Source organism: Asterias amurensis, chromosome 9, assembly GCF_032118995.1.
Source record: "Asterias amurensis chromosome 9, ASM3211899v1".
NCBI lineage: Eukaryota > Metazoa > Echinodermata > Asteroidea > Forcipulatida > Asteriidae > Asterias > Asterias amurensis.
The window spans coordinates 18,532,133-18,559,191 of NC_092656.1; the positions used below are offsets into that span (position 1 = coordinate 18,532,133).

The following is a 27,059-nucleotide window of genomic DNA, read 5'->3' on the forward strand; positions in this document are numbered from 1 at the left end:
GGATATTAAAAAAAAAAGTAACATGAAACAGTGATTCTTGTCAAATAGGTTATCACTGGTATTCTGATTGCATGGTTGGTAACCTAACTACACAATGAACTCATCTTGCTTATGCTCAGCCTTAGAATTGCTGACTAAACAAGTGTACATAAATGAACGGCTTAGGGTGTGGCTGTCTTCACTGTCAGCCAAAGCCATAACCAACAACACTCCATCAAATACATCCAACTACATGTAGTTCTACACATTGTACCAAAAGACAAACCTAGTGTGATTGGTAAGAATGTAACTATTCAACATTCTTTGTTGATATTTGATAAACATCCATGACATGACGGTTGACATGACGATATGGAATACAGTCAGGACGGGGGCCTCGGTGGGAATAATATAATAATACACTCATTGACAAAGTAGTTCCAAACAATCAAGCCCCAGAGGGCAGGTCAGACAAACATAAAGGCCCAATTTCATAAAGCTGTTAAGCAGAAAATATTGCTTGACAAACTTCTTTGCTAAGCAAAAATTAAGTCAGGCACCACCAAAACAACGTTAACTTAATGTAATTTGGGCAGGTAACCTGATTCTGCTATCAATACTATTCTGTGCTTAGCGAGTTTGAGTGCTTACAGGCTTTAAAGGCAGTGGACACTATTGGTAACTACTCAAAATAATTATCATCATAAAACCTTACTTGATTACGAGTAATGGGGAGAGGTTGATGGTATAAAACATTGTGAGAAACAGCTCCCTCTGAAGTGACGTAGTTTTCGAGAAAGAAGTTATTTTCCATGAATTTGATTTCGAGACCTCAAGTTTAGAATGTGAGGTCTCGAAATCAAGCATCAGAAAGCACAAAACTTCGTGACACAAGGTTTTTTTTCTTTCATTATTATCTCACAAAATCGACGACCGATTGAGCTCAAATTTTCTCAGGTTTGTTATTTTATGCATATGTGGAGATACACCAACTGTGAAGCTAGTCTTTGACAATTACCAATAGTGTCCACTGTCTTAAAGACATTGTGCCCAGGTGACTTTGAAGGAGGGCCCAGTTAAGTTCCATGGTGCTACAACCTCCTGTGAAATGGCGCCATACGCCAAGAATTCTACAGTAAACAGTGCCACAAGTGCATCATACAATACATGAACTTTAAAGACCCGTGCTGATTTACTTTGTCATTGATGTGATGGAATGAATCCTAAAATTAGGTCCTAAATGCAAGAAATTTGCATAATGCATATTCATACATTAACACTTTAATAAGGACTGGTCTTTTTTCACTTTCTGACTGACAACTTTATTTAACTTAAAGCAAATTCATAACTGACTTAGTAGAGGATCAAATGGTTGAGGAATATTGGTTAAATTGTTTCTGTTAGCATGACCTGCCGTTGCTTAGCAGATTGCTAAGCAGATTTGTATGATTAGCTGCTCTGCCACATTGGCTACTCAGTATGACTTTCCTATGCTAAGCAGATTGTCTAGCAGATTTTTCAGCTTAGCTGCTTTATCAGATTGGTTCCTCGGCCTAATTGTATAAAGCTGTTGGGCAAAAGAATGGCTCAGAACAGAAAAGCCTTGCTTAGTAGAAACAGGGTACCAGTTTAAAATACACTATAATGTACAGTGCTCATCACTGGTGTCCTGCTAATAGTCACTAAGCAGATACAATCAATGTATCTTTACAATCATAAGGGAACTATAAACTTGTCTCCCAAATAACGTTTTATCCAAACTTTTAACACAAGCAGCATCTTGGTTCTCTTCAGTTATTAATAATAATTATTTTTACCTGCTGCTCAAATTAAATTCATCTTGATGTTTTCTTCAGCTGCGCCACGCATCTGGAACTCTCTACCACTTAATCTTAGATCTTGTCTTTGTACCACAACATTCAAATCTCTTCTTAAAACTTATCTTATGTCACAGGTTTTCAAGGACTAATTTTGTTGTGTCTGTTTTTCTTTGTTTTGTTTTGTTTGTTGTTGGTTTTTACTGCGCCTTGAATACCCATATACACCGATGTGTGTAGCACTGTATACTCAGTACTTTCCCGAGTCCTGTGAAAAAAAAAATCACAGGCATTTTACTCGGGTGGGATTCGAACCCATGACCTTTGCAAATCTAGAGCAGTGTCATACCAACTAGACCACCGAGATTGCCCGGTAGCTATGTTTTAGCAGCGGGTACTGCAAACGATTTAACATCTATTAAATTATTAATATTATTTATTATTAAATATGCTTAATGACATAAAAAAAAAAAAAATTAAAACTTGAATTTTTGAAAACTCAACAAGTAAAACCAATTAGTAAAATAAAGACATTTCAACGTCATACTTCACATTTTCAAGGATGCGTTTCAACTGATAGAGCTACGGTGTATTTCTTGTTACTCCGTCAAAGCAAAAAAGGGGGGGGGGGGAAATGAAAATATCGATTGTTTAAGTATTCTGCTTTTGCATTTTTGTCTGAAGGCCTTGTATTACTCCATCACATTTGGCACAAACACAAAATATAACACACAGTTAAACATATTTACTGAACCTTAAAGCACAATGGTCAACTATTGTTATATATATTGTGGAGAGATTAATCTTAGTCTCATTCTATGTACAAATATTTCTACCAAAATATTTCTCCCCACAAAAAAAATACCCCAAAGTATCGGACACACTCTGCCAAAGTGTGCTTACATTAAAGGAAACTAAAATTGAACATAAAAACAAAAGTCAAACGAGCCATTCAAATTTCTTTCTAAAAATATAAGTTCCACAAAACATGTGCCTTCACTGAAGTTCTTTGTTTAAAAAAATTCATACAATTCCACAACTGAAATTCATTACGTTCATATTAATTTCTCAAAGTCCATTTGTTGAAACATTTACGAATGATATTAAAGTGATTATGCCCTCATTCCGATTCTCCCGTTGTTTAAACCAGTGAAGGGTTTTTAGTTAGCAATAATGTACAATCCCTTCACATTTTGTTTCTAGTTCATGATTTATAAAATCAGAAAACTTCAATGTGATCAAATTTTTTATGAATATTGTCTGCAAAAAATTACCTCAAATATACACTGTGTACATTAAAGATTCTTTTTTTCTTCAGAAAATCCCAACTTCGAAAACATGTTCTCCAATCTTCTACATATTTCTAACACTTACTAACTATACACGTACTGTTGATTTATTCTCACATGCAACCACACACAGACATAAACTTTTTTACAAAATAAACTCTTCTTATACAATATATCACATTATTTTTGCTTTTTATATAAACATCAAATATATCGGATAGAGTTTATTTCAACTCTTAGTAAATTCTGATCATTCTTACACATTAGAATATTTTATTCATCTGTACAAAAGAGGTATCACATTGTTGGTTGACTCTATAAACAACGCCCTAACGAAGAGCAGCAAAGAGCCAACTAATTGTTCCAAATGTAAAAAGTTCAAAAAGGAAAATAATCAAATTGAAGTGTTTTTGAAAGTACTGATGTTTAATTCTTTGTTGACCAGTGTTGTAGTTTTCACTCTTCAACAGTATAATGGAATACGTTTCATTCCATATGTTAGTCAAACTCCAAACAACCATTTTAGGTTTGAAGAGACATTTCAATCATTTTCATAATACTGCTTCAAGAAAAAGCTACTTAACACATTTCTTCTGCTGTGAACTAAGCAGAGCACCAGTCAAAAACAGTGTACATTGTAACTTGCCTGGTAACCTTTTAACTTGTAAGCAAAATTTATTTGTGCTTAGCTAAATGTAGTGCTTAAGCAGCTTAATAAAATTTGAGATGCACAATGATATGGCTAAGTGCTGACTACAACACTGGTAGTATTATATTTATAAGTTCATCTGTAAGTAAATTTCTTTTGGCAATTTCTGGCTGGCTTATAGTACATCTGCAATTACATATTTCTTTTTAACTCAACCCGTAATGGCCCACTTTCCACTTTCTTCATATCCACATCAGAGGGGTGCATCCAGTATTATCAACAGCTTCCACGATTGTACAGAGAGTATTAAGGCGGAGTCACACTGCAGCGATAATGAAAACGATAACGATAACGATCACGACGCAAAGAGAACGCATCCTATTGATTGAATGAGTGTGTGTGTACTCTACGTGGAGCAATTCAACCAATAGAATGCGTTCTCTTTGCGTCGTTATCGTTTTCGTTATTGCTGCAGTGTGACTCAGCCTTCAGAAAGAAAACAAGACAACAAGACAACAATCTGTGAATAATCATTGTTTGTGTATACACAGAAAGGACAATAATTTGTAGTACTTTAAAGAAATATCTGCATAAGGTTCTGTATCAACCTTGAACTCAATGAAGACTGTATGGTTTACAGTGGAGTAATGGCATGTACTATTTCAGGCCTGGGAATAAGGATGATCTAGACTCTCTGTACCTCCTTGTGAGGCTGTCTCAACATCAACTGACTCTGGCTATAGCTATGGCTATTGCCAATGGCTGCAGTCGCAATGATGAAGAAAAGGTCATTCTAGCAACAAAGACATAGCCACTCACACTGCCAAAGCTGTTAGACAACACTGGATGACCTCTGACCTATCTTCCTAGCTATCGTTATTTGCAGGAACTGTAAGCATCTGAATAGTTTCTAGGATGCTAAAGATGTATGAAGTGATTGTACAACAACTACGTGATCATGTCATGGTACTACGAGTCAAGTCAGACGTGATCACTTTAGTAAATATCAAAATATCTAATTATTCTATCAATGTTTAATGTAGAAAATGATTGATTGAATATCAATTTATCGATTGTTTTGCAACCACTCAGCACCTTTTACTGTATCCACACCTGTCACTATCTAGGCACAAGGACTGCTACTAGAATTAGCATAGTCATGAATATTCAATGTGCTATCATGGCTTAGTGTCAAATTCATGAATAATTCATGAATTGTGCAGTTTCTCACTTATCATGGCCAATTCATTAATAACTCATTCCATTTTGGAAGATGAATAATTCAGTATTTTTCAATGACTAAAACACTGACTTCCCACACATGAAAAATTTAAAAGATTCTTAATCCACTTTGTAAATTCATTTGTAATTCATGAATAATTCATTTGGTAATGCATGAATAGTGAATAATTCAGTATAAGCCTAATTAGTTGCATATTCAACTCATGAATATTGATGCACAATTTATGAATATTTCATCAAAAGCCAATGGTGTGAATACAGATTAAAAAACACCATTTTACTCAATTTATTCCAATAATAAGAATTAGTCATTGAATACCAAACATCAAAAAAGTCTTGCACAGATTTGAGTCAAATTCAACAAATATGCACTGAACATTTATCACATACATAATATACATATATATGTTCACCATTTCCACAACAACAACAACAACAACAACAACAACAACACCCCGAAAATATATACTTCTCTGTTTGCTCGACGAGCACTTATCTTAAAGTGACACCATTTTAGCATTCAGTAACTTTGCCTATTGAGCTGTCACTTGAACCATTGTGAACTGCTCGGCCATTTACAGGCACAAGTCCATTTTTAGGCGTTCGTTTCCTTTCCTTAGGCGCCATATTTTCATAAGCATCCTTCTCATCTCCAAGGATTGAAACTCGTTCCATCTCCGCGGCATTCATTTTATCGTGAGTGGCTTGAAGTCTTTCATCGCTGTGATAGAAGGAGTTGATAGCGAACTTAGAAGAGACCATGTTGGTGTCTTCGACAAACTGAATAATCTCTAAGAAGGTTGGGCGGAGTTTCTCGTTGAACTGCCAGCACATCACCATAATCTCATCCCTGAGAACAAAAGTAAAAAGGTTGAAGATAACTCAAGAAACTAAGACGAAACAAAGTTAAAATGTTGATCAACTCATAACAAAACCATCTCCCCTACATATAATAACCTTTCTCAAAGTCTTCACATGTTTTTACTTCACACTTTAAGAGAATGTTTTGAAGGGATTGGACTTTGAACTTACAGTTTATCTGGGCATCCGTCTGGTTTGTTTAAGACGTTTCCATTCTTGACGTATTCTCCAGCTTCTTCATTTGACATGCCTTGGTATGGCAGTTCACTTAGTGTGGCAATCTCCCACATCAATACACCAAATGACCTGTAAGAATAACACCAATAACGTTTTACCTCCTGTCTATATCTTCTCTTGTTACATTGTAGTTTCAAGGGTAAAGTTTCAAATTGAAGCTAAGAATCTGCCATTATTTCTTACCAGACATCAGAGCTTGCAGTGAAGACTCCATCTCTAATTGATTCCGGCGCCATCCATCGGATCGGTAACATTCCACCTTTCTCTTTCCGATAATAGTCAGACTGGTAGATATCTCTTGCTAAACCAAAGTCAGCTACTTTACATGTACCTTCTTCAGATACTAGACAGTTTCTTGCTGAGAGATCTCGATGGACGAATTTATGAGCAGTGAGGTACGCCATACCATCGGCTACCTCAGCTCCCATGTTGATGATGTCTGCTAGGGTAGGTGGATACTTCCTGTTGTGAAGCTGTAGAGAGGTAAAAAAACAAAACAACAAACTTATTTCATATTGTTCATATTTTATCGATAAGATTTATCAAATTTGCTGAAGCGCTTAAGTCCACATTGAAAGTAACCAGCTTAATGCGAATGACAACAAATTTTACTCTTGCAACATCAAGGATTCTAGCAAGTTTTTGTGCTCAAGCAACTCTCAGTTCTTGAAATAAATGCCAAAAATAGTTAATGACCCTAGCAGAGTCCTTTTTTTTTCGAAGGATTTAAATAAACTCACAGCAACATCAGCTTGGTTCTCTGGTCGGCGAGCTCGAAGCCAGTTCTTCAAATCACCTTGTGCCATGTATTCCATAATTACATAGGTAGGTTGGCCTTTAGATACAACACCCAATAATCGCACTACATGGTGGGTATGGATAGCTCTGTAAAGCAGGAGGAAATAGAAATGTTATTGTCTGCATTATAAAAACATGGACATTTAGTTTCCATTGGCACTTAATAAAAAAATAATTTAGTTGAAAATAGTTATTTGGTTGTAAACAATAATTTGGTTGTAAACAACAACAAATTATCAACAAAGTTATAAGGATTAAAAGGACAGAAATATACAGTCAAATAACATCTACTTAAATACAAGAAAAGTAACAAACTATTTACAACGGACTGAAAACCTGTAGTGAACAAACCTACAAATGAGTACCCCTATTTACCTACAGCTGACGGGTTTAATAAATGAGCCGAGTTTAAAACAAAAGAGTAATGTTTGTACGAGGAACACAAAGTCTACGCCTACATCTAATAAAACAAATGTACTTTAGATTGTACCTGTGGAGAAATATTTGAAATAAGATCACAAGAGGTGCAGTATGAAAGGACAGTTTCAAATCACAAAGCTTGGTCAAACTTAAGGGCAGTGGACGCTATTGGTAACTACTCAAAATAATTATTGGCAAAAAACCTTACTTGGTGACGAGTAATGGGGAGAGGTTGATGGAATAAACCATAGTGAAAAACGGCTCCCTCTGAAGTTACATAGTTTTCGCGAAAGAATTAATTTTCCACGAATTTGATATAGAGACCTCAAGCTTAGAATTTGAGGTCTCTAAACCAAGCATCTGAAAGCACACAACTTCGTGTGACAAGGGTGTTTTTTCTTTTGTTATTATCCCGCAACTTCGACAACCGCAGGTTGGTTTTTTTATGTATACCAATCGTGTCCACTGTCTTTAATACTGGTGCAAAGCAAATTGTGAGAATAACAAACAAACAAACATTTTAAATCAATTCAACCTTCACCACAACACAATAGTTTTCCATCAATCATACAATGAATAACAAACAATACAATATCATCCAAAGAATAACAATTCAATAACATATACAATGAAAAACAATTCAATAACATATACAATGAAAAACAAACACAATAGCAAACAATAAAATCATCAAACAAGGAAAACAAAGATGAAATCACCAATAACCAGATACTGTCTCAAATAAACCAATCAGAACTCATTAATCAGACTTAAAGGCAGTGGACACTATTGGTAATTGTCAAAGACTAGCCTTACATGTATCTCAACATATGCATAAAATAACAAACCCCTGAAAATTTGAGCTCAATCGGTTGTCACAGTTGCGAGATAATAATGAAAGGACTAAACACCCTTGTTACACGAAGTTGTGTGCTTTTAGATGGTTGATTTCGAGACCTCAAGTTCTAAACTTAAGGTCTCGAAATCAAATATGTGGAAAATTACTTCTTTCTCGAAAACTATGGCACTTCAGAGGGAGCTGTTTATCACAAAGTGTTATACCATCAACGTTTTTCCATTACTTGTCACCAAGAAAGGTTTTATGCTAATAATTATTTTGAGTAACTACCAATAGTGACCACTGCCTTTAATGATATGACTTGGTGACTAAAACCAGGCATGATAGTTGGTCCTTGGAAAAAAAGTAGGAAATCTTCTTGAGTTCAAGGGCTAACATAACGAAATGACTCGGTGAAAAAGGCAGGATTTTTGGTGCTAGGAAAAAAAAGTTGGAAAATCTTCTACAAGGGCTGCTGATTATTCCTAAGGAGTAGGGTTTACTGGACTTTTGGGCTAATTAATCACAGTTTTTCTAATTTTTCCAAGGTAAAAAAAAACGTCTGTAAAACTTACTTCATAACCGATGCTTCGTTTAAGAATTCAATGCGATCCCGTATTGATGCATTAGCCTGTACAGACTTGACAGCAACTGTTGAGACGTCTTCTTCAGGAATGATCTTCTTAGCGTGGCCTTCGTATACCATACCAAAGCTACCTTTACCGAGCTCACAGATGATATCCAATTGGTTCCTTGGAAACTCCCATTCATCAGCAACGTACACTGTCATGGAAACAAAGTCAACAAGCAATTTAGATCAAACTCAAACTCATCAGTGACATGCACTGTCATGGAAACAAACTTAACAATCAATTAGACAGGCATTGTCATGGAAACAAAGTAAACAAACAGTTCAGATCAAGAACTTCACCAAAAAAAAAAAAATTTTACAAAATGTTTTTGTACATTATTTTTAAACTTTGAATGGTAAAACTGAGAATAAAAAAGAGGAAATCAGCTGATCCGAGGAAAATTTGCGTGTCTGTCCACACTTCTCTATTCCCCGACCTTGGATAAATTATTAATAATAAATTTAGTTGGTACTCACTGTCACTGGTACTCATATATTCAGGATTGACGGAGGCATACAGGACACCATCAGGCATCTGGTTCTTCTTGTACCTGATAAGAAACAACAATCGATTAATATTCATTCCATAATCATTCCTTGTGGTTTGTATTGATAATCAATACCAAGTGACAACAACTTTAAATGATTATTAATTATCAAAAATAAATTGACTAAATTATTTTTTTAAGACAATGTTGAAATGTTCAGCTGCATTCCTAATTGCGGCTTTATCTACGGCTACAGCTGTTGCTAAGAGTGTATTTAAAGACATCCTATACTTCAACACATTACCCACCCTTAGCTGTAGCCAGAGCCAATTCAAACACAGCCTACTATTCACTAATGGCAAAGATTATAGAGCGCCACAAGGCGCAAGATGCGGAACTGAAGCTTTATCTATTGTTGGAACGTGAAATACGCATGGGCGCCATTTCAGCAAGTGAATGTTTTGTTTCCCATTGATAGGAATGGTCATTGTCTGCACCGATCTGCACTGAACTACTGTTGTATCAAAAGAGTTACTCGCCGAAATGGCGTCCAGTGGGATTTCACATTTCAGCCCGAGTTCCCCATCTCGCCCCTTGCGGCGCTCTATAATCTTTGCTGATAGTAAATCTTGACACTCTGTTTACTTGACTTGATGCCCAGTTGTCTTACCTCCATCTAACCAGTAACCATATGAAGAATACCAAGATGATTACTACAGCAAAACACACACCAATAGTAGCGCCCATTGCACTCAGACCCGACTCTTTATCATCTAGTTTCTCTGAAACGTCAAAAAGACAAGTATCAATGTTTCTACATCCTCAGTCTCAATTCTATAAACACAAAACTAGCAAAAAACTACAAACATAAACAATCCTGGAGCTTCCAGGACACCAGACAAGCAAGGGACCTGGTTGATTTCACAAAGATAGTCCTAACTTAGGACTAATCCGAGGAATCTTAAAGTTGTTAAAGAAACGTGTCGCTAGTGCTAAGTTTAACTCGTCTTAACTCGAGATAAGACTAGAGTCTTAACTGTTTGTGAAATCCACTCCCGGACCAGCCAGCGACCTAAACCAAGGACCAAAACCAGCCAGGGACAATCTCAAAACACGAGTACAGGTAGCTAGACAGAAAACAAAGATGGCTGCTAAGGGATTCCACTCACCTTTAAGAGGTTCAGGAACATTGAATAAAACCGGTTCAGTCCATGGTCCTTCTCCAGCGAGTGAGATGACTCGGACTCTAGCCGTATAATTCCCTGGATCTAAAGCTTTCAATTCGTACCCTCGATCCTGGAGAAACTGATGCTCTGTTAAACACTGCGAACAACATAGATATATAGATGTTAATATTTCAGCATGGATTAAGGATAGGATTCAAACTGCCTCGATCCTGGAGAAACTGGTGCTCTGTTAAACACTGCGAACAACATAGATATATAGATGTTAACATTTCAGCATGGATTAAGGATAGGATTCAAATTGCCTCGATCCTGGAGAAACTGATGCTCTGTTAGGCACTAGGAATAACATGGATTTATGAAATGGTATTATTTCAGCATGGATAAAGGACAGGATTCACACTGCCTGGATCCTGGAGAAACTGATGCTCTGTTAAACACTGGGAATAACTGGGAATAACGAGTAATATACCTGCGTGGGTTTTGTTTTCCCACAAGAATCAAACGTGTATACAGTGCTTCACACATATTGGTGTATGGGTAAAACCAAATCATATTACATGGGTACAATTCATATGAAATGTGAACAAATTATGAACAATTGGTAAAAATCAAGTTCACAAAGTTGAAAATTGATGATACAGTTTATGCCATACATCTTTGCCAAATTTGGTTAAGTTTTTATACCTGTGGAGAGTTACCTGTTTCTTATTCTTTTAGTCAACAATCACAAATAACACAAATTTATACCTTTGAATCACATCAACACAAAATGCAATGCTTCTAAAGTGAATATATTAGCATAAATTAACAATTGCTGCACACATTTGAATAAATTAATGATTTCTAAACCATTGTTTTAATTGCACATCTTGCAAACAATCACGACAAAACTATATTTCTCACTGATAAAATACTCACAGTGTCTTTCACCACAATCTTCTTTTCTACCTCGTTTGAGATAGTTTCCCCATTGGCATCTCTGCTTGATATACCCTCAATGGAGTTACTACCCTGTTTGGGGGTGTTATCCACCTTAGAGTATTCCACCTCATGCACGATGACGATGCCGTTGGGATTCTTTGGTTCTTCCCATGTCAACTTCACGCTGCGATCTTTTGGATTCTTAGAGGTGGAGTTAGCTGTCACTGGGGACGGGATTTCATCAGCTTCAGCTAAGAACAAAACAAAACACACAGATATTAGAAACAAGATTTCACTGCAGTTGGAAACTCTATAATGAGATTTTATAAAAAAGACTTGAAGATTTGAAAGGTGGAAAGGCAACAAACATCAGATGCGGTGACACCATGTAGATAACTAACCCACAATATTAAAGCCATTGGTCTCTTTCGGAACAGAAACAAAAATAAAAGTCCACATATTTACAAATAACTTACAGGGTTTACAAAAGGTAATGGTGAAAGACTTCTCTTGAAATACTATTCCATGAAATGCTTTACTTTTTGAGAAAACATTAAAACAATTATCAATTCTCGATATCGAGAATTATGGATTTATTTTAAACAAGAGTCATGACACAGCAAAAGGTGCGGAAACAAGAGTGGGTTTCCCGGTTATTTTCTCCTGACTCCAATGACCAATTGAGCCAAAACTTTCACAGGTTTGTTATTATATATAAGTTGTAATACACGAAGTGTGGGCCTTTGGACAAAATACTGTTTACCGAAAGTGTCCAATGGCTTTAAGCTCTTTAACAACTGTAAACAATGCAACATAAGCCTACAGAAGCCAAAATTCATGGCTCTGCTTACAGTATTAAGCAAAGAATCTGTGCTTACGGACACAAGGAATTCCGCACTTTCACATGATAGAAGGGAATTTTTGCTTGTTCGCGTGTGTACTTCATGCTACTAGGCATTCGTAACTCTCACAGCTAGCGCTGCAATTTGGCGCTTGCACAGTAAGTGAAGAATGGTTGTCGTAAGCGCAGATATTGGCGGTAACCAGAACCATGAAATTGGGCCCAGGGGTCGATTTCACAAGAGCTAGGACTAGTCCTAACTTAGGACTAGTCCTAGGAGATATACAAATTGCATGGATGGTCCTAAGTTAGGACGAGTAACTGGTCCTAACTCGAGATAAGACTAGTCCTAACTCTTTGTGAAATCCACCCAAGGTTGCTTAAACTGCCCCACTTTGTTTCCCTCCATTCCTGATCAAGACAGAAGTCTAACTCACGGTTTGCCAACGTTCTCCCAAACGTTGCCATCTGCAGCCCACAGTGCTCACTATTACACGCTCGGACCTCTATCATATATTCAGAGAAGTGTTCAAGATCATTCAGAACCACTGATGTGTCTAAGACGTATGTTTCCTTGGGTAATAAGGGCGTAGGGGCGGGTGAGGTACCCATAGGAGCTTTTAGATTAGGGGTACTGTCGTTGCCTAGTCCAGCAGTGGGTGGGGTGGTCAGGGATGGAAGGGTCACTCTGGGAGTATCTGAGACATCACGACGGCGACGTTTTCTTGAACCAGGTCTAGGAAGAGATGAGAAATTTGGAGTGAAGAAAGACAAGATATGTTAGAATACACTCAAGAAATCAACATGTTAATAAGGAATCAAAACTCAAACGGAATGTACATCTGTAAGTAATACATTACCTTTAGCTTCGTCTCAGGAGGGAAGGAAGATCAAGCAATAAAAGAAACTTATTTGAGACAATACAATCTCACACAGATAGCTTTGCTTCTCACAAAACACAATAGACTTGTATAGTATCGATATACTCAGTGCATACAGACATCAAACTACACAGTTTTATATCCAATACATGTGTAGTCGAGTGTTTTGAATGAATTGAGCTCAGGTAAAAAGAGTGCAGTACAATAAAAAAAAAGTCTACAGCGGTGCGATATACTGCATTACATAATCACTCACTCACACGTTGACGTTTAAAATCACACCCTCAATTGAAATATTTAAAACATACATGTATATTGACAATCAATATTAAATAATGGGTGGTTTTGGTTTTTACTACTACAGGATTTGATAATAACTATACCAAAGGAATATAACTATTTATTAATATCCCCTTCTATGAATATATTCATACTAATATCCCCTACTATTTAGATACATGTATGTATCTGCATTCAGTTATCATTTAAAAGGAAAACTGCTGTCCACAAATGTGACTTTGTAAACAAGAATGTTTGTGTTATTTACTCAAATTTTTTAACTATGACAGCTGGAACTTGATGTGCGGAACTCTTGAAATACAAACAAAATTTGTGGTCACGATTCCAGCTAAAATTCATCATTCGGGAAAAGATACCAATGGAGACAAATAATCTGATTTCAAAACTCTCATAAAAAAAAAAAATCAAATTCAAATTTGTATCCATTTCTGACTGCCCGAAAGTTCCAACCTCACACAACTTTAGTATTTTTGATGCAAATTCAAATTTCTTTGAAAGTTTATTTTAAAATGGCATAGTTATCCATCAGGTCTAAATATTTCCTTTAAAAAGATGACAGTTTTCCTTTTACTAAATCCAGTGTATTAACTCTAACCAAAATAAAACAATTATTCTAAACATTCTAAACTAGAAAATGATTTATTTCTATTTTTGTCAAGCCTCTATATTTGTCAAGCTTCTTTACTATAACTAGCCCTTTCCGTGGAAGTTAATCATAGTCACACATCCATAGAGACACCACTTTATCTAGTTGGTAAAACCTGGTGATCTTCCTGCAATGTCTACACGTGGCACCAACTGCATAACTCAACAGCACGCTAACCAATGGTGTTTAGAGAATGCAAGAAAGTAAGGGCCAAGTCACATGTGACTCTCCACAGGCAACTAGTTTCAGACTTCAAGAAGAATACAAACTATAGCATTCTCCTGAAGATGATCAGAGCAAACTGACCTAGACATTGAATAGTTAACCCTTGTATCTTTTCAGAACCAACACTACTCAAAAGGGATTTCCACATGGTGTTGCCGTGAACCTCTCTTAGTCAACTTTGTTTCGATCCCTACACAGCGTGACACTGGCAGGAAAACGTTTCCTGTGCTACCTTAGCGATTAATTCCCTTCCCTTCCAAGTAGCATCACATAACTTTGCAAGATTTATTTTAAACCTAAACCAGAATCAGCAAGTGATCCCCTGGCTGCCGCTTCCCAGGTTGTATCGTAATTTGGGTGTGATCCCTGGCTACACGGCAGTTAACGGTTGTATGGCTTCTGACTGGCACCCCCGAACAAAGATATTGACAAAATAGGGACACCGCCAATATAGGGCTAGATAGCTCAGTTGGTAGAGCGCCGGCACGTTAATCCGGATGTCGTTGGTTCGAATCCCACTATAGTAAATTTTTTGTTCAACCCCAAAAATCAAGATTTATTTTAAGTGGTGAACAACTTAATCAATAAATGTACACGTGGACGTACACACAGTTTTGTGAAACCAGTGGCTGATGTGACATGGTAGATGGATTTGATAGAAAAGGCTCATTACCCACACCCTTTCAACTTTATCTACATACTTCAACCTACACCAGATTCAGCAGGCATTAAACTAGAATACTACAGATTAAAGGCAGTGGACACTATTGGTAATTACTCAAAATAATTATCATCATAAAACCTTTCTTGATTACGAGTAATGGGGAGAGGTTGATGGTATAAAACATTGTGAGAAACAGCTCCCTCTGAAGTGACGTAGTTTTTGAGAAAGAAGTAATTTTCCACGAATTTGATTTCGAGACCTCAATTTTAGAATTTGAGGTCTCGAAATCAAGCATCAGAAAGCATACAACTTCGTGTGACAAGGATATTTTTTCTTTCATTATTATCTCGCAACTTCGACGATCGATTGAGCTCAAATTTTCACAGGTTTGTTATTCTATGCATATGTTGAGATACACCAACTGTGAAGACTAGTCTTTGACAATTACCAATAGTGTCCACTGTCTTTTAAAAAAAGAAATAATCAACAAAAGATTAACTACTGACTAACTATGAAGTTGTGTATAGATTTAGTTGTCTTCAAAGTAAGTGCGACCATGCACAAAAGGAACAGGAATATTGAATTATAAATTCAGATGTGCTTTGAGATAAAGAGTCTTGAAAGTTTTAAATTAAGGGAAGGAAAGTTTTTGTTTTGAAAATGGGAATTGTTTTGAAAGCCTAATTGTCATAATAATGCTAATGATAGAAAGCGTCATGAGAAATAAGTTCGTCAGAAAGGTCCCTGTTGATTCAAAGTCAAAACAAGTATCTCAACAAATTTTAATCCCCATTATATTAATACCGTCATTATAATAATATAACCACATACAGGAATTCCTTGATCATCAATGGGTGCATCTATATCATGCAGGTGTTGCAATGGCAACATGCAAAGTTATGCAAAGTTATGCAAATGAGTGAGTCCCTTCCAGAGACAACAACAACAGCGAAGCATTACATACAAAGCATTCAGCAAAAAATGGTAAGCAAAAAAAGCATGGCTCTGTCATTCAAGGCTTCTGAAGTAAATACAACATACTGCACCAGACTACACCATTCAATATGTACAGGATGCAACTCAATGACCTTTGACATGATATAGTGACCCTTAACCTTACCTTGTGTTTGATTCGTTAAACTTGAAGTAAATCCTTTAATAGTAACATGACGGGTAGAGGTTTGTGGATGAAGGGTGGGAAGGAATGAAGCCCAGGAGGAAAAAAGGTGAAGCTGTTAGATTGTTCTCTGATTAGTTATCGATTAATTGTTATCGATTAATTGTTATCGATTAATTGTTAAATTTAACATCTTTTTCAAACTGTTAGTCAGCTTTTATGAAGTCTTCGATTTTTTTTTTTTTTTAAGTTGAATAAAATTCACAATATATTTTGATAATTTGATTGTGCTAATATAAGTTCCTACATTCGTTGACTCAGATTTAATATGAATACCCAGGGTCATGAATTGTGGTAGAATCAGGAGATGAGGATTGTGGGATCTCAAATGATGAATCAACCAATGATATTGAAATGAATTAATTTACTGTAACATACACTACCACCAAATATGGTTTCATTATCTCTGGGAATGACAGGTAAAAAAGGTTCTCAAATGAAGTTGAATGATTTCAATCCTAACTTAAACTCCAAACAGGAAAAGAATGATGAGAAAATCTAGAAGGAATTAGAGATTCTGAAATTACAAAAATACTGTCAGTAAAAAGAAGTTTTCAATGCACATCAAATCATGGATGAGAGCAAACTCTAACTTGTCTAAAACATGAATATTAAAAATAGGGTATCATGACATTAATTTTCTATTAAAAAAAGGGTTCTGTGAATGTTGTTGTTGTTTTTGGGGCTTTTTTTTTTTTTTTTTTGAGAAAATGTAACAACAACATCATCATTTACCATAATTTATGAGTGTTGAAAACGGCTGTAACAAATTCCTACTGTGTAGTTAACGTTATTTGCTAAAACAGACAACAATAACTTGTAAAAAAAATGTATCCAAACACATTATAATAAACTCCTAATAATCAATATTAATCCCTGGTAACTGGCTTTATCAATCAATCAACATGGGTAAGGCAGGGAGCCAACACAGATCCAGCTTTAGAGTCAATGTATTGATTTATGAGTGTGATTATGAATCTGGAATGAGATATCAAGCTTCCTACTCGAACGTGGTTGGAATATCCTACAAGCATTAGAAAGCCTCTCTTTGTTGCTAGAGACTTCATATGAAATGATTTATTGATAACGCTATGCATGGCTTAGTTAGGGAGGGGAGGGGATACAAATAACACAACATTATTAGTTTGTAAGTACCTGTGGTTAAAGAGAGTGGTTAAATTGGTTAGAATCATATCCATGGTAGACAGTGTTAGGTCAATATTTGTTAATAAAAGTTATTGTGATTCAAATTGAGACAGGAAAGGGAATTTTACCGCCAGAGTTGTTTCAGAATATCCCAAAGAGAAGTACCCTTTTCCACTTTTCTTTTTTTGAAAAACTTTGCAGAAAATGAAAATGCTTTCCACCGCAGAAAAAGAAGTCCCTTTTCCCCACTCGTTTTATTCAAAAAACTTTGCAGAAAATGAAAAATGCAGTGAACCCAATGTGCAATGGTAGAAGGTAATGTTATCCATGGTTAGATGCCATTTAGCTGAAATGAATTAGAGTGTGCCCAGATATGACAATGGCGACACAAACCCAACAACAATATTGTTGCTATTTTCTTATTAAGTGCAAAACTACTTTCTTTGGATGGAAATATTAAGACAATGCATCATCTATCTAGTTTCCAATAAGTACATACCTCCAGAGGAGTACAGTCGGACTCGTTCATGAATGAACATTATCAAAGTTTCTCACTAAATGTTCAATAAGTACATACCTCCAGAGGAGTACAGTCGTACTTGTTCATGAATGAACATTATCAAAGTTTCTCACTAAATGTTCAATAAGTACATACCTCCAGAGGAGTTCAGTTGTACTCGTTCATGAATGAACATTATCAAAGGTTCTCACTTAATGTTGTTGCTTTACACCCACCGAGAATCCCTTGTTATTGAGAATCTTCATTTTAAGTAACACCAATTGCAGGTACAGATTATTCTTAATCTTATTCTTTAAATCACAAAGACTTGGAAGATATTTAAGGCCCTTTTCTATACCACGGCTTCAGATTTGGATTTCGGCTTCAGGCCCCTGTTCTCTCATCTGAAGCCCTGAAGGCATACGCAAAGCACACGCAATTGTTAAAAAAAAACACGCAGGGCCGAGCTAGCCTGAGCCGAATCTTGAGCAGAAGCCGTGGTATCAAAAAGGGCCTTTAGTTGATTGTTCAAACTTGCTGCTAATGATGAAAACTTTGCCTGCTATTGCTCAACAGAGAGCTGAAGTTAACGTGCAACAAAATTCAGAAATTTTAAAAACGTTGGTTGTTTTTTCTTACCTCTGATGAAAGACGTTGTTATGTAAGAAGTTTTCAAACTCTTTTTGAAAGCGAGCTTCTTCTTCTTCTCGTTTGAGTGTTTCTTTGTCCTTGGGGCAGGCGCAACATCCTTCCTTACATGTCTTATTCATGTCAAAGTCCTCCTCATCTGGCTCAGGGATGAACTCAGTCTGTAACATTGGTGGTTCTACAAAACAAAATAACGTCTTAACTCATTAGGTGTCAGTGCAGGATGTAGTCGCTCTCTGGTATCTACAGAGTCAATTTCATTTCGTTTCATTTCATTTCATTTATTCTGGTTGTGGAGCCAAAGACTCTCAGAAAAGCAAACTTATTCACTCCACACCATGGAGCTGAGATGGTTTAATGAGTGAAATAAGGCCAAGTGACCTGACATCAATTTCACAAAGAGTTAGGACTCGTCTTATCTCGAGTTAAGGATTAATCTTAAGGTCTGCATGCTACAGTGCAGGGTTGGGACTCATCCCAAGTCCTAAGATTAGTCTTAAGTTAAGAAGAGTTTTGTGAAATCGACGGCAGGGGTAATAATGTGAGGCGCTTTGGGACGCTCTCCGGGTGTGAAAAGCACTATACAAAAACGGGCTGTTATTATTATTCTTCTTATATTATTCACTCTACTAGCCAGTATTTGGTCACTATTTGGTCAATACTTACTTTCTCTGCAGAAGTCTCTCATTCTGAACTGATTGAGTGCAAGCTCCTGTTTGATCCATCGTACCTTGTATGCAGTTATGTTACTATTAGGTTTCTGTGGAAGTTGCCATGAAATCATGAGTTGACTGGATGAGTTAGCTCGAACTCTCAGGTCAGACGGTGGTCCTGGTTCTATGGACAAAATGTAATCACCAAAGAATATTAACATTTGAGAAAGACTCTGGTCAAATCGTATGGTAGTTTTGGTTGGTAATCACCAAAGAATATTAACATTTGAGAAAGACTCTCGTCAAATCGTATGGTAGTTTTGGTTGGTGAGCTGTTGACAACATCTCTTTCATTAGAATTAGCAATCCAATAAGTTCAGACATTGTTTTCTGTTTGGTAGCTTTGTCAAATTGTGAACAGGGCCCAATTGCATGGCTCTGCTTACCGTCAGCAAAGAATCGGCCCTTACGGAAGCAGGGAATTCTGTGCTTCTGTCAAGCATATTTTACAGGTAAGCAGGGAATTCATGCTTGTGTGCGTGCGTACTCCACGCTACTAGGCATTCCCCGCTTACAAATTAAGCAGACGATGGTGATTGTAAGCGTATAGAGTTGATATATACGTGTAGAGTCAATATATATTGTTGGTAAGCAGAATAATTGGGCTCGATATGACTAAGGATGGTTAGGTGAGAAGGAAGGAGGAGGGAGGGTGAAGGGGTAGGAAGGGGGGGCGGGGCGATGAGCAGTTCAGGAAGGGCATAAAGTAAAATGATATCAAGATCTTACCATCCTCCTTGGTAGTGATGTAAGTTATTTCACTTTGAGCTCCCTGCTCAGCCGATGATATCATATAAGCTCGTACAAATATTGCATATTGTGTCCAAGGTTCCAGTCCAACCACAATGGCGACCCGGTCCTCTGCTTTCTCAAGAACTGATTGCCACATACTAGTCCCACAAGCATCCTCACCGTCTAAAGCTGTTACATTCTTATGAGGCCTGCGCTCAATCCAAACAAAAACATCAATATTTAGTCAGACACAAAACCATCTGCTTCTTTTCTTGAAACAATTTCCATTAAACAAAAGTTTATTGTTATCTTTCAAATAACATGAACTGGTTGTAGTATAGACGATGTGACCTGTGATATCACTTGTTTACAAAAGAGCCACAGAGCCTGGACTTCCTGCAGGCATGATTTGTACACAGCTCAATTGAAGAAAATATAAAATCTTATATTTTATGGAGATTGCACTGTCTAATTCTTATCAACTTTTGATATGATTAAAGGAGGCACATCTCAAAACTTGTCCAGCTTTTACTTTCATAACGCTTGGTTTTATGTGGACATTATGACACAAAACGTCAACTTTCCCGTAGGACCAGTGTAGTACAGTGCCTGCAAGAATACTTAAAGAATGTACAAGGTCACACTGATTGCAAACAAAGTTCACATGGTCTATACCAGTTTATAATTAAAACATTCGGGCAGGACTTTGAAAAACAGTTTAAGGGTAAACCTTCAATGATATTAAAATAAGTCAATAGAATGACATCATTTCTACTTACGCTTTCCGATAAGAAACAATAAATCCAAGCAGATTCCGTTTATCTTTAATTAGATCGATATTAATTTTCCATGCTAGAGTGAGTGTACTAGAGTTTGGTAAGGCAACCACCGTGATGACTTGAGCATTACCTGTTCAAATAAAGATGAATAGATTCGACCAATGAGTGGGAGGGATAATAAGACATTATAGTTGGTTAAGGAACCCCAACGTTTTGATCTGAAATGTCACCACAACATCTTCTTGACTGGCAGATACCTGGGGCTAATATCATATAGCATGTAACAACAGCAAACTTGCTTAGCAGAACCAGGTTACCAGCCCAAATTGCGTAAAGCTTGCATTGTTGTGTCTAATGCCCCACTCAATTATTGCTTAGCAAAGAAAAAACAAGTTTTTTTCTTCTGAACAGCTTTATGAAACTGGGCCCTGATATCACCCGGGCCTCTCAGGAGCTATTTTTTTCTTCTTTTTCTTCTTAGAAAATAATAATGATAATTGTATTCCATATTCCTGGTATTGAAATCAAGGATGCCTCATAAGTGAACTTAATCACTGCAGCTCGCAAGCCTGAGGAAACCTGTAAAAGGGGTGTTTGCTATGTGAAACACGAACACAGGGGTTAACCTCTACTCTTCAAATATAAGTGTTCTGGGGTTTTTTTACACTACCAATCTAGAAACCTATGTCCAATCTGAAGGGAAAAGAAATTATGGTAAAGTCTCTTGCTCATGTCCTTTTTGAAGGTTTCTAACCCAGACACAACAAGTTTTAAACAACAATAGACAAACAACAGTAGACAAACAACAATAGAGAAACAACAACAGGTAAACAAGCTCCCTAAAGTGTGCTTTAACTTAACTTACATGCCACTTGATCTCCGTTTGTTCCAAAGTTATTCTTCAGCGGTGGAGTCAAAAAGTTGACCTTTTCCTGGAAGTCTCTGATCAGGGACACACAGAGCTTGGGATTATTGTGGAAAAACAACGAGCCATTGCCGATTGTGATGTTAGGGTAGCTCCGACTGTCAAAAAGCTCTTGAAGGTTTCTGTTGTCTAGCAGGTAGAAGGAATACAACCTAAAAGGAAAGTATACAACAACAAAAATTACTTTATTTGGGAAAACAGTATTAATTTTAACTGAGGTTACTCAAAATCAAACATCTTGACAGGTTTGAAAATGTTTCCTTCTTATTAGCTTGAAGTCGGGGAATCTTACAAACATATGTTTAAAATTTACTGGCTGCTGCCTCCAAGGTTGTATCGTAAACTTGGGTATGATCACTGGCTACATAGCAGTTACAAGTTCAATGGCTTCTGACAGGCCCCTAACCCCCCTAACCCCCCCCCCCCTCAAAAAAAAGTTTGTAGGGTGCCGACACATTAATCCGAAGGTCACCCGGAGGTTCAAATCCCGTTCTAGTTAATTTGTCTTTGTTCAACCCGCAAACCTTTACTCACCCATTCTCCAGGTCACGTCCACCAATCCGTTTGAGATGTTTGAAGAAGTTAAGGCTGACCAGGGAGTGAGCCATCCGGATAACAATCTTCTCTGTCACCTCTTCAATCATACCCAAATTCTTCTCCAAATCCTTCATGATGTTCGCTGCAGAGAGACAAAACAATTATCATAAAGATAGATGCTGCAGGCCCGGTATTTTACTGAGGTAATAAAGGCAGTTGCGTCCATTCCCCACGGTCATTGCCTTGGTGCCCTCGAAATAATCCAGAGAAAATTGGTTTCCTCATAGGGTGCCCTTTACCAAGGATAAATTGCCTTGGTGCTCTCTTGCCCTTTCAAAAACGAGATACAACATTTTGACAAATTAAAACTCAAATTTTCAAGGATGCAACGTTTTGACTCCGACACAAAGAAATATTTTTCAAATCTAAACTTTCTTCTCATTCATAGTCTTATTTTGAGTTCCATCCAACTTTTATCCCCATGTTGTGTTCAACCACAACCTGTATCTGTGGCTATATTTAGTATGATCAAGCAGTCACGCTGGTTATGGTAATGCCACAAAAATGATACACTTACAGCAACCGCAATTGCTCAGGCAACTCAACCTGTTTGACTTGTCTTGCACTGGCTGGTTTTCATGCCGGTTAATTTCACAACTCAGTTGGGGGTGCCTTCGGCAGAATTGAGTCACTTTAAGTGTCTTGGGGGTTGTGTATCGCTGTTGTGTTTTAATAAACTGGATCCATTTGGGACACTCAAGAAAATACTGGACTGATTGGCCAACACGGTGGCTTGTGAATGTTGACGCTCAGTCACATATCTGCTGATAGTGTACAGTGCATTAGGCAGAATTGAGGAATGGATTCTTCAACAACTTGTTAACTAAATGTTGTTCACTTGTTTAATGTTTTTATCGTCAGACTCAACCTTTATAGGTTATAGGAAAAAAAATTAAAATTTTCCTACTTGGTCTAGCCTTCTCCATATCTTTTTATACCTTATTGAGTGCAATTTTGAGAAATAAAGTAAAAAGAAAATAAATAATCAAAGAAGTCTTTCCATAAAAACCTTAATTTTCTCTCTCTATATATATATATATGTATATATATTTTTTTTTACACGTTTGATGACCTACCGAATGAAGGACGTGCATAAATAATCATTCACCCAAAACTAGAAAACAAAAAGCAATTTTAATGGAAAAGATTCTGGCGTACATGGATCACTTATCTCTCTGCTACGGGCAACTTATTAATATTAATGGAATTGACAAATATAACCTATGATATTAGAGAGCAAACTTTATGTTTACATTCCTAATGGAAATGTATTATTAAAAGTGAAGTAACTAGGATTACAGTGTTTGTAATAATAGACACAAGGTGTTCCCGCTTACTTAAGAGAGGGTAAATATATCTGTGACCCCAGGGAAGTCTGTCCCCTGGAGATTATGTTCTTCTAATGTGGAATTACCATGGGCTGAATGAGGAGGATTCAAAAGAGGGCGCTATGCGAACAAGTTACACAGTTTGCCGTATTGGGGGACAGAGTGAAAAGAGGACAGAGCGAGCTAATATTTATGAGCCAGAGTGCGATTAAACCATGACCATAGTTTTGTTTAGTGCCATCACTCAAGTGAAATTACCTGGGCCCAATTTCATGGCTCTGTTTACCGCCGAATTCTTTGCTAACGATCACTATTATCCGCTTATGTGCAAGCGCCGAATTTCTGTGCTAGCCTTGTAAGCGTAGAATGCCTAGTAACGTGGAGTACGCATGCGCAGAAGCCACAATTTGCCGCTAACCTGTGAAATACGCTTGCCGTAAGCACAGAATTCCCTGCTTCCGTAAGCGCAGATTCTTTGCTTGGGCACTCTGCGCTGGTGTGCAACAAGGGTGTTTTTCTTTCATTATTCTCTTGCAACTTCAATGACCAATTGAGTCCAAAATTTCACAGACTTTATGCATATATGTTTGGACACACCAAGTGAGAAAACTGGGCGAATTTCCACACAGACGCATCTTATTAGAAAATCATTCACGAATTTATTTTTATAAAGTTATTCTATCACAAAGTAACAAAGTTCTTTTCCCTTTAAAACAACCAACCATGTTTAGTGTGCCCAGTTGACCTCCTAAATTTCAGCTAATTCTGAATGTTGAAACCAGCAGGTATCAATAATAACCTGTTGCTAACACATGGTGCCCTGTTTAACCTCAACAATCAAGACTCTACCCTCTCTAGGAACCCCTCAGGGTATCTTACCCCCTTCAAAGCTTACCCCTACAGGGTAGACATCTGCAGGGCTTACCCCTACAGGGCAGAACAGTGTGTACCCCTACCCCTCTGGGCTAATTGAGATCCTCTAGAATATTCAAGCCTATAGACCTGAATCAGATGAACATCAAACAGTGAAACTACCAAAATATCCTTCACTTGTGGTTCTAATCCTTCCATGTCTACGCCTATGGGATAAGTTAGATCATCATGGATCACTCTTTGGATCAAGAGTCCAGGATCAGGAGACTATGGACTGTCCAAAATAAATGACACCCTAATGGGGCTACAGCCTAGGTCTAACTGAGATGAGGCAGGGTTGAGGTTGTGTATCAGACACACTGAGGATAAGGAGACCGAATGACTGTTAAGTGACACCCTAATGGGAGTACAGCCAAGGTCTAACTGGGATGAGGCAGGGTTGACTTGACCCCGGTTGGAATCACATCACTGAGGTCGACTTTGGGTGATACATACGAAAAAACAAAGATGACATTTCTTTTTATTAAAGGAACACGTTGCCTTGGATCGGACGAGTTGGTCTATAAAAAAGCGTTTGAAACCGTTTGTTATGAAAAGTATATGGTTGGAAAGATGTTTTAAAAGTAGAATATAATGATCCACACAAGTATCACTCGAAATTGCACGGTTTTCATTTTACGTCGCGAATTAACACGGTCGGCCATTTATGGTAGTCAACTTTTTGACTCCCATAAATGGCCAACCGTGTTAGTCGACGAGGTAAAACGAAAACTACGCAATTTTGAGGCATATTTGTGTAGATCATTGTATTCTACTTTTACAACATCTTTCTAACCATATCAATTTTGTAACAAATGGTTACAAACGCTTTTCAAAGACCAACTCGACCGATTCAAGGCAACGTGTTCCTTTAAGTTGATCTGTTGTTTAGTGGAGGTATTTTCGTGGGATTGGACTCAGTGCTAATTGGACTCAACTCCTACCAACCTCCGAGCAATATCAACATTTTATTGGATCATTGTTTAAATAAATTACATTTAATTCATTTAAATCTCTTGTTTCCTGTCCGCAGTCTATAACCACTAATAGTTATTTCCATAAAACAAAAAAGGGCCCAGACTAAGTTCATCTCAACCTCAATTTGATTATGTGAATTTGAAGGGAAGACAAACAAGACAGCTCTACCGAACAAGTCTCTCCTAGAAGGCAAAGATGACCTTCAAAAACCTCCAGCTTGCACCCTTGACATTTCTACCATTGAGAAACTATTATTAATTGCACTCTGTGTCTGGAAGGTTGAATGGGTAGCGAGGAGGGTACAGGAGATGACTGCATTTCAAGAGTGAAAGGGCACTTTGGTGAGGAGTTTATATTACTCCCCAAAGAAATCTCAAAACTCAAATAATACTTTCAAAAAACAAATCTTAGAGCTGCTAGGCATTTAACATCATTATTTTAATAATTGCAAAAAAAGGCAATTAACAGGTTATTATGTAAAAGTTACATTTGAGAGAGATTGTATTTCCGAGACAAAATAAATATTGGAGCAAATTTTGTATATTCATCATTCTGATTTGGATTTTGGATGGTAATTTGTTTTTACTCAAGATGATATCTTTCAGAAACAACTTCAGAACAAAATGCATAAATAATAAGCCCAGTAAAAAATCACATGCCCAAACTAAAAAATACAATTTTTATCTTGGTTTGACTATTTATACTATTTATAGGAACTCAATGCATGTTTTGAAACCTCATAAAAAAGGAAGTAGATTGATGGACAAATATATGGTTCTCCTATGGTTATCCCTAAGGACCTGTCACTATGACTTGTTTGTCGATCACAATCAAAACATGAAGTCATAAGAGAATTGCAAAACCTTTTTACATGATTAATATTTCCTTATTTAACATTGTTTTTTTGGGCACTTGTTATTCATGTTTCCATGTTGCTGTCAATAACTATTGCTATTGTGAGTTGTTTATAGCCTCGTCATCCCAAGGCAATAGACATTAATGCAACCAACGATCTCAAATATAATTGAAGGTAAGAAAGGAAAACTAACACCTAGTAGAGTGGAAATAAAGGTTATCTAAGACGTGTAGGGACTGAAAATAACGATCAATATGCATGGAAGATGAATGCGGGAGCCTTAGTGACCAAGTACCTACACACAACTAGCCGTGCAAACCTTTCAATTCTAAACATGTTCCCCCACTGTTATACCCAGTGGGTAGCACAGTGTTAATTTGATGGGATATTGCCGTAGCACGTTTGTGGGTACTAAAGGTAGAATGACGTGTTATACTTGGAATTGTTGATTTGTTTTGACCTAAAAGCTCCTTCTCCACTGTATAAAAGGATTAAAGGCAGTGGACACTATTGGTAATTACTCAAAACAAAATTTAGCATAAAAACTTTCGTGGTAACGAGTAAAGGGGAGAGGTTGATAGTATAAAACATTGTGATAAACGGCTCCCTCTGAAGTGACGTAGTTTTCGAGACAGAAGTAATTTTCCACGAATTTGATTTCGAGACCTCAAGTTTAGAATTTGAGGTCTCGAAATCAAGCATCTGAAAGCACACAACTTCGTGTGACAATGGTGTTTTTTTTCTTTCATTATTATCTCACAACTTCGATGACGGATTGAGCTCAAATTTTTCACAGGTTTGTTATTTTATGCATATGTTGAGATACACCAAGTGAGAAGACTGGTCTTTGACAAT

General features: G+C 37.0%; 1 protein-coding gene across 2 annotated transcripts in view; it reads right to left on the reverse strand.

Annotated features, from left to right (window-relative positions):
* Window positions 1-895: 895 nt before the first annotated feature.
* LOC139942149 (insulin-like peptide receptor) overlaps window positions 896-27,059 on the reverse strand; it is a 98,110-nt gene continuing 71,946 nt past the window's right edge. Inside the window, exons 7-23 of one of the 2 annotated variants that reach the window (XM_071938878.1) lie at window positions 22,068-22,212; window positions 21,474-21,685; window positions 20,609-20,738; window positions 19,827-20,038; window positions 19,051-19,221; window positions 18,376-18,562; window positions 16,035-16,067; window positions 12,636-12,934; window positions 11,355-11,608; window positions 10,419-10,572; window positions 9,920-10,031; window positions 9,239-9,312; window positions 8,706-8,913; window positions 6,815-6,959; window positions 6,258-6,547; window positions 6,009-6,143; window positions 896-5,826 (exon numbers count right to left, since the gene is read on the reverse strand). In XM_071938878.1, the coding sequence (XP_071794979.1) occupies window positions 5,490-5,826; window positions 6,009-6,143; window positions 6,258-6,547; window positions 6,815-6,959; window positions 8,706-8,913; window positions 9,239-9,312; window positions 9,920-10,031; window positions 10,419-10,572; window positions 11,355-11,608; window positions 12,636-12,934; window positions 16,035-16,067; window positions 18,376-18,562; window positions 19,051-19,221; window positions 19,827-20,038; window positions 20,609-20,738; window positions 21,474-21,685; window positions 22,068-22,212 (3,098 nt within the window). In that variant the 3' untranslated portion in view covers window positions 896-5,489. The remainder of the gene's footprint in view (window positions 5,827-6,008; window positions 6,144-6,257; window positions 6,548-6,814; window positions 6,960-8,705; window positions 8,914-9,238; window positions 9,313-9,919; window positions 10,032-10,418; window positions 10,573-11,354; window positions 11,609-12,635; window positions 12,935-16,034; window positions 16,068-18,375; window positions 18,563-19,050; window positions 19,222-19,826; window positions 20,039-20,608; window positions 20,739-21,473; window positions 21,686-22,067; window positions 22,213-27,059) is intronic. The other variant, XM_071938879.1, reaches the window with a different exon arrangement.